The sequence below is a fragment of the Monomorium pharaonis genome, chromosome 11, assembly GCF_013373865.1.
Source record: "Monomorium pharaonis isolate MP-MQ-018 chromosome 11, ASM1337386v2, whole genome shotgun sequence".
Taxonomy (NCBI): domain Eukaryota; kingdom Metazoa; phylum Arthropoda; class Insecta; order Hymenoptera; family Formicidae; genus Monomorium; species Monomorium pharaonis.
Genome location: NC_050477.1, coordinates 15,305,818 through 15,320,777, shown reverse-complemented (window position 1 = coordinate 15,320,777; position 14,960 = coordinate 15,305,818). Strand labels below are relative to the sequence as shown.

General features: G+C 39.9%; 1 protein-coding gene across 3 annotated transcripts in view; it reads left to right on the top strand.

The window, feature by feature from the left end:
* Positions 1–12,958, top strand: part of LOC105839349 (putative polypeptide N-acetylgalactosaminyltransferase 9) — a 217,757-nt gene extending 204,799 nt beyond the window's left edge. For 2 of the 3 annotated variants that reach the window (XM_036293850.1, XM_036293851.1), the window contains 3 exons: positions 1,918–2,028; positions 9,037–9,165; positions 9,345–12,958. In XM_036293850.1, the coding sequence (XP_036149743.1) occupies positions 1,918–2,028; positions 9,037–9,165; positions 9,345–9,485 (381 nt within the window). In that variant the 3' untranslated portion in view covers positions 9,486–12,958. Of the gene's footprint in view, positions 1–1,917; positions 2,029–3,563; positions 3,669–9,036; positions 9,166–9,344 lie in introns of all 3 variants that reach the window. The other variant, XM_036293852.1, reaches the window with a different exon arrangement.
* The last annotated feature ends 2,002 nt before the right edge of the window (positions 12,959–14,960 follow it).

Sequence of the window (14,960 nt, the reverse complement as noted above, 5' to 3'; positions counted from 1 at the left end):
GGACTTCATTGTCGCACAGCACACAAAATAACAATCCCGTTCGTACGTCGGGGCGAAACTTATGTTCTCACTGTCCTCCGTCCGGATTTCTCACCTTCGTCGCCCTTTATCGCGTGTCTCTCTTTCTCTTTTCCTCTCTACTCTTTACTTTTTATTTGCTTCCGGAGAACCGGCTAAATCACGCCCGGGCCTCCCTATCGTACGGGAGGAAGGAGGGTGGGGGGTGGCTGGATTTATAGTTCACACGGCTCTACGTCGGTCCAGAAATCGTACACGACGTGAATAATTTCGGATGTGCACGTTTCTACGTACGTGCGCGGGGTGGGCGTATATTTCTCCGGGGGGTATGCCGCGATTTTTGAGTCGTTTCTACGCGAACCGCATGGATTTCCCTATGCAAAACCGCGTGGAATGATAAAAACGCGGCGCGGCGCGCGCGGTTTTGTTTAACCCTCGCAATCTCGCATCGATATCCCACACACGAGCCACGATGTGATTTTTAATAAGGCATTCGTAATGTCTTTTTCGCATGCTCGCAGCGCTCGCATAATCTTCCTGGGAATATTCTTGAAAAATCGTTGTTAACGTCAGTGAGATTTATTTCTCTTTTCTCACGTATGGATGAAGAAGATTTACTGAGAGTGAAACTGAAGGAGACACGTTCTCTTTCGGATTATGGTATAACGAGGTATGAAATTCAGAAAATGTCCGAAATACGTGACTTTCCGCGATATTATATTCCTCCGAGCTCCAACTCCCCGCGCGAGTTCGGGAGTTCGTAAAGTTGTCTAAATACCAGATCACATTTCTCATCGTGTTCACTAAGAGCCTTCGAGCCGCCTTTAATAATGCCGGCGGAGCAGGGTGGCTTTGGAAAATTTTATCGATCTCCAGGATAGCCGGTTATAAATCACGAGTTTTTATTCCAGCCGACCGACGAGTCGGACGCCGACAACGAGGACGACTCCTACGGAGGATGAAGACGCGAGACAGGGGATGGGCGGGATGGTGGAGGGGGAGGGGAGGGGAGGGGTTGGGAGGGGAGGGTAGGAGGGAATAAAGATGTTCACGTTGAAACTGCAACGACCACAGAATTCTTGCATGCAGCGAAATCAGGACTGCTGACCGAGCGCCGTATAACTGAATGCACCTGCTGTTACACGCAGGCACATGTGCGCGCATACATATATTTTCCGCACATACACATACGTATAGTTCAGTCGCGAACACGCGCGTCGGACCGAACGAAATACGAGCGGAGCTCATTTTCAATTTGTTTCCGTCTATTTGAAAAATGGAGAACGCAATCCGCGGTCTGCGCGGTCCCCGCTTTTCCAGGCACGCCGCAGATCTGTGCATGGAAAAAAAAAACAAGAGGACCATTGCGCAACGAGGAGCGTGACTTTTTCGCCTTTTCATACTCCGTTTCAGAATTCCGACGAGGGATCGAATCAACGAATCTTGTTACCAGAGGTTCACGGGGTTCAAAAGCAGTCAATAATAATAATTCGATTTATATCATAAAATCTTATTAATTCGAATAATCCAATTATATTACTTTACAGATATAGAAGCGAGGCGTGTCATCCGGTGTATTTTCATACTCTGATCTTAAAATAAGGCAGAGAGCGTCAACAATTTTGCAACTGACATTTCGAACTGCGCAAATATCTCATTCGCATTTAATTAATTCGATCGGGAATAATTTTCCATTTTAATTCCAAAGTTTTTTGATGAAGTGTCAAGTCGGGAAAATAGCAAAAAATGCAAAACACAGAAATGTCCAAATGGCACGTCGTTGACGTTACTTTCTTCTTCACTAATCTGTTTATTAATATGTACATATATTTTTGGGTTTATTACTAACGGTGCGACGGACACACGCTAATGTTTGAAAAAATTACTAACAACAAACAGGTCCGAAATCTTGGCGAGGGCGGTAACACGTGCCTGGACTCGCCCGCTCGCAAGGCCGATTTGCACAAACCGTGCGGACTATATCCCTGTCATCGACAGGGTGGAAATCAGGTACAATAGACATCCACTCGACAAATTTCCTTGACACACAAAAAGCACACACTGTCCCTGCTTTTGCTTGATGCGTCAAATTGTTATCGCTAATGTTCTTAAAGTTCGAAACGGAAACACGATTTTTTTAAATTTGATTTTTTAACGATTTGGCTTCAAAGCTCCTCGCTGTCGCTGGCGTTTGGAAATGTGTGTTCACCATTACATTTCGATACATCGAATGCTTGTTACCACGGTATGCTCACTGCAAAGAGTGACGTACTTCATTACATCGCAGAGCTGGAATGCACCAAAAAATTGACAAAAATCAAATTTAGAATATTAATCAAATATTTTTTTAATTATTCATTTTTTAAATGTATCTCAAATACGTTGATTACATGAATTCTAGTTTATTGTTGAAAATATTTTATAAATAATTAATTTTTGATTAATTTTGTTTATAAATTGAATTATGAAATTATAAATCGATGAAGAATTTAATACAATAGTAAATATACACGGAATGTTCCGAATCTATTGTGACAGAGTTATTAATGGCAGATTTTGGAAATTATTTCGAGAAGAAAATATGTAATGCCGGGGCTATAACAGTCAAATGCGAAGTATTTAAAATTGGTTAATCAAATTGTTTCAAATTTGCGCTCTCAAGCGTATTAGATTGTGCAGTAGTGAAGATACATGCAGAAGTGTATTAATTTTGAATATAAAATAGTACCGAGAAACGTTTATTACTACGAGATGTGTTACATTTTAGCGTGCAAATGTCGAACAATTTGATTAATTAATTTTAAATACTTTTGATTTCAAAGCTATTACAATTCCGGTATTTTGTTTTCAAGCTTGCCATTAACGGATATTGCGATAGATTTGAAATATTTTGTATATCGCACGACGGCAACCGCTTGTTCTGCTGCTCTTCATACAAAACGACAATGTCCCTCTCGCATCATGGACTAATATAAATGGCGCATAATGTGAATTCATTCCGTTTGCTTTTTTCTTTTGTTTACGAAACAATGGCTATTTAGTTTCTGCAAAATTTCCCAACTGTGTGAAGGCCGATTATTTTGGCTTTCGGCCACGGAACAGCGCTTATTAGCCGCCGCTGCGGACCGTCGGTATTTAGCCTAATTATTATCGTATAATCCTGCGTGAATAAACAACGTACACGGATCGCTCGTTTCGAAATGTGGACCCGGCAATGTCGCTGCGAAGCTAATCGAAGCTACATACCAAATTACTAGAAAATCGAGTTTCCGTCTCATCGGCGTTATCGATCCGCTATCGTTTCCCCACCTCAGTGACGACCGAGTGCCTAATCGCACGCGCGCTCGTTCCATGCCATGTGTGTTCGCGCTTCCGGTTGCTTGGATATATTCTCGAACGAGGCGGCGAAGAGAGAGAGAGAGAGAGAGAGAGATAAGATCGTGCGCGCTCGGTCCACGATCCAAGTGCCGTTTGATGAAGGGCGGCGAATCTCTTTCACTTGCACCGAGTAACCGTGTAAATTTCTCTTGAATTTCTGAACGCAGATACGGCAAATCACTAGCGGAATGTGTATAGATTCATCGGGGAAAACCGAAGACCTGCATCAGCCGGTGGGCATGTATCCCTGTCACCGTCAAGGCGGCAATCAGGTACACGCGCGTAGCGCCGTCAAACTTTCGGCAATTCTAAAAACGCTGAATTAATCTAAAAAAAAGAAAAAAAAGAAAACGTTTATGACTAACGGACATTTACAGTCGCATTAGATCCTTCCGGAGCTTTCCTATTGGTCGACGAACATGGGTGATTCTGATCTAATATCTGGTTTCGGGGCCGCGAAATCTACGCGACTTGTAAAAGCTGATCCTTGGAACGCATGTGCGGTCGCGTGCACGCTAACTTGGCACTAATCGCCCCGCGTTTCGATGCGATTAGTGGCGTCGCTAATCTGGTGCAGGTGTTGTTCATCAATCCATGTCTCTCTACTGCCCCTCGGTGAGATGACCCCAATTACTGCCTTTTGGCACGGTTTCTTACCGTGTTATCATCATTTCTCACATTGATATAGTAGGCTTAGATTTAATCAACGACTTGGCTCTTTTCCCCCCTCCATACCAGGAACCCACGAACGAGAGCGAGATTATTGAGTTGTAAATATTCTAAATGCATGCACGTTAAATATTTTTTCACAATTCTATCTATTTCTACCTTTTCAAAATGTAAGTCTCATCTTTGTTGCACCTTACCGTGCAACTTTTCTTTAACTTTCAAAGTGAACACTTATCTATATAACACAAAAGGATTGCAATAATATATCGCAGAAATATTTAATTATAATATTTAATATTTTAATTTTAGATATTACTGCTACATTAAGGAGATGCTAAAAACAGATCTGTTTACCGATTAATCAATAATTTTTGTAACTAGATTTTGTATGTGTTTATTTTTTGTATACTTTAATTTTGGAAAATAATTTACAGTTTTATTTTAAAAATGCACAAGATCTCAAAAATTTTTGTAACGAGATTTCGTATGTATTTCTCTTATAGATTTGGAAATTCTTTTTCAGAATTAAACACGTATTAACTAACATCACGAATTGATCTTTAAACAGAGAACAAAGAAAACTTTTTTCACTCTACTTACCAACAACTTTCCACACACATGTACGCCTAAATTTTTGTAAGAAACATTTTTATCTCAATTGGTATTAAAGTCTAACTTCGAGAATTTGATATTGTTTGTTCCTGTTGTCTAAATGTTTAGAATGGCGAATTTTGTGAGTATAAATTGCAGATATTTTACATCAAGCAATTATTATTACGATATGGCAACTCCACACGCTATATTTGACTAGGAAATGGTAAAAATAAATGTATTGTGATTTATTTAATTTTTTCCTCTTTTCATAAACTTCACAATTCAGACTGGTAGTAATGTATATATACCTTCATTCTGGAGAAGAATTTCCAAATCTATAAAAGCAATAAGACAAATTCTTGTGGCAAAATTTATTGTGTTTAAAACAGACCTGTCTCTAGCATCCCATTAAAATCTACATATCTGTATTTAGCAACGTTTCTAAAACATTGTTAATTTGGAATGTTGCATTGCAATATATAAGATTGCAACGTCACTGCAACGTAGCTGCAAGGCCCGGTGCCGTGGGCAGTAATTGGTTTAATGGAATGGACGAAAATAAATGTGACATACGTATAAGAGTATAACCGTTTAGCATTTCTTCCGCATCTGTTGTTCGTCGATAACGATGCATCGATGCTACACGCGCATAACAACCGCAGCAATTTCATTAGCAACCTTCGTTCATTTATTAGCGAGCTAGCTTACGCTCGGCGGCATGTAAAATCCGCGCTTTATTTTATTTCTCGCACTCATTCGGTCGGTTGCGTGGGTCCGTTATTAAAAGCCCGCACAGGAAATGGAGCGCGGCGTCTGCAGATGTGCGTAGGTGTGTAGATTTTCCTGTCTTTACCTATAAACACGCGCGCGCGCTAATACGGAAACATCGGCGTTTAACAACCGTTGCACCGACCGGTTACAACCAAAAACACAATCAGTCGGCGATGCTCGCTTAGCCCGGGTAAAGCGCTGCTTTAATTCAGCTGTTTGCCCTCGTAATTAAGCCGCGGTTTCACGGCAATTACGCTTTCGGTCGTCGCCCGCGTGATATTGTGATAAAGTCGCGATCCCGTATACCACGGGAAAAGGGATGCGCATCGGCGATTCGGGATCAGTCGTGATCGCGGATGATGGAAGATGAATAATCGTATCATCGGATGGAAGGCGAGTGCATCGTGAGAGATAGCCGTTGCGGTCACCGGATGGTCAGTTTGCAGGGTTACTATATGCGTATATCTCTGGTCTCTGGGTCTCTCTCTCTCTCTCTCTCTCTCTCTCTCTCTCTCTCTCTCTCTCTCTCTCTCTCTCTCTCTCTCTCTCTCTCTCTCTCCCCTTTCCCCCTCTGTGTCTATCTGTCTACCTATCTATCTTTGTGCTGTATAATACGTAGAATTATCATCATGTTCGGGGATCATGGTATGAATATCGCGTCACGCTGTAATCACACGAGGCTTAAGTGGAAAATGATAATAAGGTAACATGAAATAGAAACTATTTTCAGAAAAATTATTATGATTTTATTGAATATACTCGTGATGATAATATTGTAATGAATTTTTAATATTGCAATAATTTTAAAATTATTTTTCAATTAACAAGTTATTTTAAAATTATTGCTACATCAAAAATTTATCACCAAATTATCACCAAAAAGATATCAAGTGAAACAGTAATAATTTTAAATAATAAATTGAGCATTTAATAGACTGATATTTAATTAATACAATTATGAGAAGAAAATGTCATTCCTCTGTCAACGTGGATCTTGATGCTTAATAAAATTTCAGTATCAAATTAAATATATATTTTTAGTTCTATACATATATTTGCGTGCCGATATGAACTTAAAAGACAGACGCAATCACAGATTGAAGCTAGGATTAATATCTCAAATTAAATTGATCGTCAATTTTGTGTACGATACTACAAGCATCTTTAAAAACTGTAAAGAACTTATTGCGAAAAATCCTGGCTGGGGTGATATTTTTCGCAATAAGTTTTTTATAGTTTTTTTTAAGATACTTGTAACGTAAACAAAATTGACGATGAATTTAATTGAAGATATTAATCCTAGCTTCAGTCTGTGATTGCGTTTCACAATCTGACAACCCGTATCGCGGTTATATAGAATTGAAAACGTACATTTAATAATTGATAACTGAAACTTTATTAGGTACCAAGGTCTGTTTTGATTAAAGAATAGCATTTTCTTCTCATGATTAATGTTTTTTTTCCAAAATGATTTCTACTTCATGCCGTCTTGATTTTATTTTGCGTTCGCTACCTAGGAATGCATACATGAAGCACGTAGACGAATGCGTCTCTCATGAAACTCCATCCCCAAATCGCCGCTGACTGTTTTCAAATTCTGTTCTTCTTCTTTCCTCTTTCTACAATGTGTGAAAAGTAACGCGGTTACTCCATACAAGCATGCGAGATATATAATAAAGCGATGTGCGTGAGATAGCAAGCGTAATACACACTTGCATTATACTTCAGACAAGGCGACATAATAATACACTCTGATTTGAATGAGAGTTTCAGGCAGAATGGAGCGCGGGTCGTGCATGGCTAACGACGCTTGATGATACATGTGTGCGGTGAATGCTTGCTTCTCGTTATCCCCCATACCCGCTATCCCCTAATTATACTTGTAAAGCACTTCAAAACAACTATATTGTCGACCCGGCGGTTCTGACAGCCGCAGTCCCCAAATCGTGCCCCGCGTCGCGCCGGCTCGTCGTATTAAATTAGTAATAATTATGACCGCGCGCGAATATACGTAGATCCGCGAATATATGTAGATCCAGCTCTCGCGCCGCTCATTTATCGCGTTATCCGTCTCCTTATGTTCTTCCCGGGAAACATTTTTCCCGAAATGAATTCTCGCGGTTTCAATGGAACGCCGGCGCTCGACACGTAAAATCATAAAAGGATAATATCAGGTAGAAGTAATTTAATTTCAAAAAACACTTTTTGTTTTGAGGATATTTTTTAATGTTATGTATTGAAACAAAATTATATAGCGCGTTGAACAAATATAATTTGCATATATGAAAAACATTTGTATAGCTTTATGAAGAAAAATAAATTCTCATTATTCAACTCATAATTTTTATGAGCTGAGAGAAAAAAATAATAACATTTTCAAGAATTATATTGAGATCTTTAGGTAATTAAATATTGAAAATTATACGATGAAAATATTGAAACATAATATTACTGCTGAAATTCATATATACAAGAAAGAATAGAATATATAAAGGAACAAGAACATATTAATTTTAATTTGATATTGTTCCAGTTTCTTCTATATAAAAAAATTGTTTTATCTCACACGACACATTATTGACATCGATTTTGTAATGAAATCTTGATAATAATTTTAATATACTGATGTTTTAAATTAAACATCAAGAATTTATCACAAAATCATTAGAACTGTATCGTGTACGATCGTAATAATTTTTTCTTAATTAATTTTTACTTGATGTCATCTTCTTATAATTATGCGTTCCACTTGAGACGATTTTGTGCCTCTCGCGATCGATACGTCGAGTCGAAATCGCACGAGGAATTATTCTCCATGGGCGACACACGCGGCTTTAGATTTGGCGTCCGATCTTCGCGGCATCAGGTAGACGAAATTGCCCAAACGGCGTCGGCGTCCGAGATTAGATAAGCGCAATTTCGAGGGCCGCCAGACTCGATTACATCGGCTAACCGGTGCTCATTATGGGCGCCGGATCGCTTTGACGCGCCTCCGCCGCGCGCGTTCGCCTTCGTGCAAAACCGCGCGGCGATGCATCGCTCGGTGGTAAATAACTGCTGGTCGCACGATCGCCCTGGTGCATGTTATTTTACAAGCGGCGCGCGTGCAATCGATCGCTCGTTCTCGATTCTGTGTAACACCGCGAAAATCCGCGCCAGTGGTCGGATGCGCGCCACGCTTATTCTCGTATCTCCCCCGCGAGCGCGAGGCAGATTAAACGGTCGGATCGAACGATTTCCGCGTTTTTGCAATCGAGGGGGGGTTTTAACGATCCCCCGATTTTGTGAATTCATCGTTGTTTCGGGAGACGGATTGCGATAATACGAGGGCGCGAGAGCTTTGTAAAACATCGAGCGGAATTTATACATATTAACTGTCGAGGTTTTATTCGAATTCTTTTATATTTTTGTAAAAGCGAAATATACCCGGGTGTTAATACATGAAATTTTAACAAAGGTAATTCTCTCTTCCCGATTGATCGCGTCCGTGTCATTTTTTATTTTTATTTTTATTTATTTTTTTTTTTTTTAATGGCCTCTGTCAAAATCTCGTAGGCAGATCCGTGTCAGATTTCTTGAGGTATTAATCGGGATCATTTGTCGCAGTACTGGATGCTCAGCAAGACGGGCGAAATCCGTCGGGACGAGTCGTGCCTGGACTACAGCGGCAGCGACGTTATTCTCTACCCATGCCACGGAAGTAAGGGGAATCAACAATGGATCTACAATTCTCAGGTGATGGATCGCCCTTGAATCCATTCTCTTACTGATCTATGAGAACGAATCTTAAGCGATTAAGTTGAGAGAAAAGAATTCAGTCTTGGCAAATGCATCCTTGACAAATCTTCAATTCCTTTAATTATCAAATTGCTCCCCGACGGGAAACTTGACTCGCCTCGCGCCTCTGTTTGCAGACTAATCACATCAGGCACGGTAGCAGCGACAAATGTCTGGCGATCACGGAGAACAAGCAGCAACTGGTGATGGAGGAATGTTCGTCCAACGCCCCGAGACAGAGATGGTCCTTCGAGAATTACGATCCGTCGAAGCTGTGATACCGCGCTTTCTCACGCCGTCACTCGCACAATCGTGGTCACGGTCCCGAGCGCGCCTGGCTGCCTGGGAAACGTTACTCGATCGCCAAGACCCGGTTTGGCAGATAAATCTCGACGGATTCCACCAGAAATCGCAGAGACTACTCCCGTTCCGATGGAATCGCTTGACGGACGCCGACTCAAGCTCCACGCGTTTCCTCGATGTTCGCCGAGGAATGCCGAACTGTCGGAAGGATGAAAGGTCCGTCGTCCTCTCGGCGAGCCCGAAGTGTGTGTGAAATAAAACGGAAGATCGATTGAAGATGCAACGAAACGTTTGCGAGGACAATACACTTAGAGAATTTTGTACTCGAAAAGCTGCATTTAATTAGAATAAGTTTGCGATGCGCACGTCGCTCGAATCGATTATGATTTGAGTTTCATGTTGTAGCCCTAAGTACTAAGAGTATTACGAGAGATTAGTCCGAACGTGATCGTGGACGAACGTGATCGCATCGACCATCGAATTAGCTCTCGATCATCACTTTCGTTCGCTGATCATTTGCGCTTCCACGAAGGACCGAGGAGGAAGCAGGATGCTCGATGTTATCATCGGGAACGATGCGCGCCGTGTCGATCCCTGCGAGCGAATCGTCGATTGTTTGTCTTGAATGATGAGTATAGCGAATTGTATTTCTCTTTATCCCTCTGCGTGTTACGGCAATTTTCGAGAACAAACTGCAGAAATGTCTTCGACGAGTTTAAACGCGACCGTTACCTTTAGGAAAGTCAAGTGCCAAATTTCACAAATACTCCCGCCCATTTTAAGCTCGCTGTAACCGGAGACGGACTTCGGTGCAGAGCAAAATAACGAAATACGCACCAATGTAACTGTAATAAAAACGTGTAGTCGCGTGTACCGTAATGATTTCAGAAGATTGTATCGATGGACGATATCTGTGAGCATTCGTGCCCTTCTGCTGTACTCTTGGTGTGCCATGTGCGAGTCCGAGGGAAAAACACGAAGAGAATTACAATTCCCTTAACGCAAGTTGCGTTTGAATAATTTGCATTGTTCTCACGCAACGGCTCACGAGATAGCATGCATCTTATGTAACAGAGATGTTTTACCTTCAAGTTATTTCTGATTGCGCGTTTCTCGATATTCGAGAAGTATTTCGAAGATAAAGTTGTCGCCAATGAGGACACGAGCAATTTTGCTCTACTGCTCCATTTTATTTCGAAGGCATGCAATAAGTTCAACCGATCACTGTCCGTATCATTCCTTATATTGAATATCCTTAAATAATTGCCAGACGTCATAGTCGACATCACTAATCGACGATTCAATCATCCGCGACGGCGTTTGCCGATCGCTCATAGTCTCTGTCTTGCTTAATAGTCTGTTGCCTCTACGGAGGTAAATTCCACATTCCAGACTCACCGAACGAAGACGTCGACGAACAAAAAAAGAATATATTTTCTTTTTAGTTTTTAATTTAGGTACTTGCGTAGATTTAATTAGGAACAACGCAGGGGGAGGGGGAGGAGCGATAAAACATTCCGGTCACGAATCGTTTAATTCTACTTGTACAATACATTTGTGTAAGATACAATGTCTTGATGCCAGTTCAGAGAACGTAAGTACCGCCTAAGTAGGTCTAAGAGAGTGTTACTAAGTATGTGAACATGTATGAGTTATTAATCGTGAGCGGATCGCTTCGCTTTTGACAGCCGCGAACGGCTCGCGATTGTGAATCAGCAATTAGTTGGACATATTATAAATTTGCTAGCGAATACTTCATGAAAAGGTACACTTTTACAAGGAAACATGAATTGTTTCTTATAATTTTTAGCTACATATCACTATACGAGCGCGATTAAGAATCAATCGCGAATAATACAGTCTTCGTATAAAAATAAGATTTTAATCTAAAATACATTAACGTGTCTTTACCTGTTAGTTACGTGTTTAAAAATTTATAACATGTTCGCCTGAGAAAGAGGTCTAATTTAAAACTAGGGACGCGTGTGATTTAACAGTTTTATCCGTCAAGTTCTTTAGGTATTCAGATTTTAAAAATAATTTTTACGTGCCAACAAAATTAATACTGTTATATGTTATGTAAAAATACACAATAAAAAATGAAATCGACAATTGTAAAGGCACTGGCCTAGATCATTAATTCTTCTACGAATCATGTATGTGTAATTTTATTTATTTTTTTCTCTTTTGCGTTACGTTTGAAAATACAATTATAAAATTTTATATGTCGAAGAAATGTAGCGAAGGAAATTTAAATATCGTGCGTGGAACTTTTTCTTTATGAGAGTTGTGAAAAAGCGTACATAGCTCTGTTAAAATCAACCGAATAATGTCCATTTCTACCAAAATAGATTTACTTTAATCTCGATTTAACCTACTCTTTAGTTTTTTGTAATTTTTGCAAATAAAAAAAGACAATGAGTCGGTTACATAAACCCAGATCAAAGTTAATCTATCTTGGTACATGAAAAGAACGGTTTTGCTGAAATATGTAAAAATTTAGCTCAATAGATCTGCAATTTTCTGCATAATTTTTGTTAGAACCCTGAAATTAATTGTAGAACGCTCAAATTGGTGGTTGTTAGAATGTTAAAATTTTATACAGCCTCGCTCATCATGTGTTAAACGTCCTTCATAATTATTTCATGGTCCAACGAAATTATTTTCATATCTGAATCCGTAGCTTTTTTAAATATTTGAACAAAATCATTCTTTCCGCGTGGAAATGGCTATAAGATATTCAAAACGCGCAATGAAAATTTAAGAGTTGCACGGCTGCACTTTTTGCGCGACGGTGCGAGCCGTAAATTCGCATGTAAATTAGTGTATGAGTGCATTAAATATTAATTGCGGAAAAAAATTCGCATAGAGATGAAAAGAGAGGAGAGAAGACGGCGAGCGCCGGCCCGCATACGAGTGCGTTGTTTAAAATTAGACACGACTAATTAGCGATTCTCATTTTATCGATTTAATCGAACGCCGCAATTTTCCCAATGCGAAACACGAGATGGGCAGTTGAGTAACTTTTAGGAGTGTGATTGTGCAAGTCGCGGATAATCTGGCGTGCGAGAATCCACCTCGCGATTCGTTCCTAATGGTCCGACGCGAGCAGGCACGGAGCACGAGTGCAGACGGAGATGCGTTTATACAGATTATACATATATATATATATATATGACATTTTCTACATTTGGTAAGGACGTTGCATATCGTGAGGGATGGAGACAATTGATAGTAATTGTAAATGTGTAACGCGCGACCGCCGGAGAAAGAAAGAGACGCGTGTTCTCTGCGTACACGGCGCCCGTCGCGCATTTAATTATATAATATCAAACGTGCCTTATTTCGTGTATATATGAATATTATTATCATTATTATATCATTACTACAAACCTCTATCATAACGTGCAAGTATTTGTGTTAAATAAATCGATGTTGTTTTATGTTATATTTTATGGTTTTCCAAACATCCCTCCCGTTTCATGCTCTCTTCTAGCCTGACCTAAATATCCTATGATTTGAATAAATTAAGGTTTACGTAATACCTTTGCTGTAATAATATATCATAGAATATGCGATCTATGTGTACGGCGAAATGCTATTACGCCAGTGAACACAAATATACTAAGAGAACGGTGTATTTTCGAAACGAGGAGTATAAATAGGACTCTCTCTGTTATATGGGGCCTAGAACGTCGCGCGAAAATGGAACGTGACACGCTTTCGCTTAGCCCTGACCCAATTCTGGCCACCCACGAGTTTCGCAGTTTCGAGGAGCAAGGTAAACGGCGGTCCCCGCCAAGGATCAATAATCGCCGGAAAAATCTCGTGATGGAATCGCAGGACGAGGCACCGCCGCGCCGCGCCGAGCACCGTTCCGCCCTGATAGGCTGACGCAATTTTGCAGGGGTGGAGGCAGGAGCGACTTTACACCCGTGTGCCTCTATGCTTTCAAAGTCCAATTGACACGCGAAACTCTTTTCGGTTAACAAAGTCCTTGGGTCATTACCGCTCCTGTCTATCGGCCGTTTACAATTATCGAGGGACTGCTACGCGAGCGAGAATGAAATCGCTCGTTATTCTCGCGCAGGCGTCCTCGGCGTACGCAGGAGACGCACGTCGTTGTCCGAGAGACTCCACTCGGTCGAAGGAGAATGAGAAGTCGCGCGAGGGTTGCTCCGGCGTGATTTGAAGCTCGAGTACTTCGAATTACGTTCATGCTTGAAAATTATTCAGCTTTTGTTCTTGAATTGTAATTTTTTTGTGAAGAAGACTTAAACATATGTTTTAAAAGTAATAACTTTTGACGAACCTACCCCCTTTATAAAGAACTTCTAGATATTTTTAATTTCTCTCTGTCTAGTCAAAATGTAAGTAAAAAATATGATGTAGAGTGAAATATAAATCAGATAAGATTTGAAATGTGTAAATTGGTAATAATTGTGTTATTATTTATGGTTTTAAAAGCAATTAAAATTATGCTCTATTTGTAGATGTAATTTTATTTCACATCATGCAATATATTTCTATAAAACTCAGACTATAAATTTTTATATATTTTGTATAAGTTGTATAGTTTTGTGTATTTTGTTGTAAGTTTACATCGTATCAAAACAGTGTGTTTTCTTCGCGTCTTCCGGCCGCATTGCAACTTGTTGCGATGCTCTCAGTATTGATTAGAAGAGAAAGATAGTGAGACAGCCTCATGAGACAAAAGCTTTTTCAACAACATGAATGATGAATTCTAGTTCATATTACTAGATTGAGCTTGACCCGAATTCGTCACTGTAGTGTTTGCATTATATGCACTTTCTGCTCGCGCGTTAGTAGGTCATGTGTCAAAGATACTAATATTATCCTACACGGTATCCTGAAATAGCTATGTTTGAAAAATAAATTACTTTTAATGAAGATATTTTAGAATCTTCATATAACTTTTATTACATTATAAAATTGACTTCCTCGGTAAACTACAAAAACTTTTATCCTCTAGAAAAATTAAAAAAATAAATTAAAATTAATATGAAAAAATAAATTAAAATAAATGTTTTAAATTGTTTATATTAATTTTAATAATAATATATTCTGTACAAAGATTGTGGAATTATTATTCCGATACATTTCATAATATATACGATTACAAAAAAAAGCACAAGACCAAAATTTCTGACAGCTAGTCACAATTTCTTAATTAATATTGTAGTGTCGAAGATTAAAATTAATGTGATATTAGCGTAAACGCAAGGATGACGCAGGATCTTGAAACAGACTGAATATTCTCGGAAGATATCAATCGTCGGGTCCAAGGATATCCATTTCGCACGAAACTACCCCGTCCGATAGGGGGAAGGTCCTCCAGGTCGAGCCGGCGTAGAAACGGGTGGCGTCGACGTTCCATGTGACGCAGGCGCCGCGGCGCCTTCTCTGCGTCTCGTCGACAGGAAGCTCTG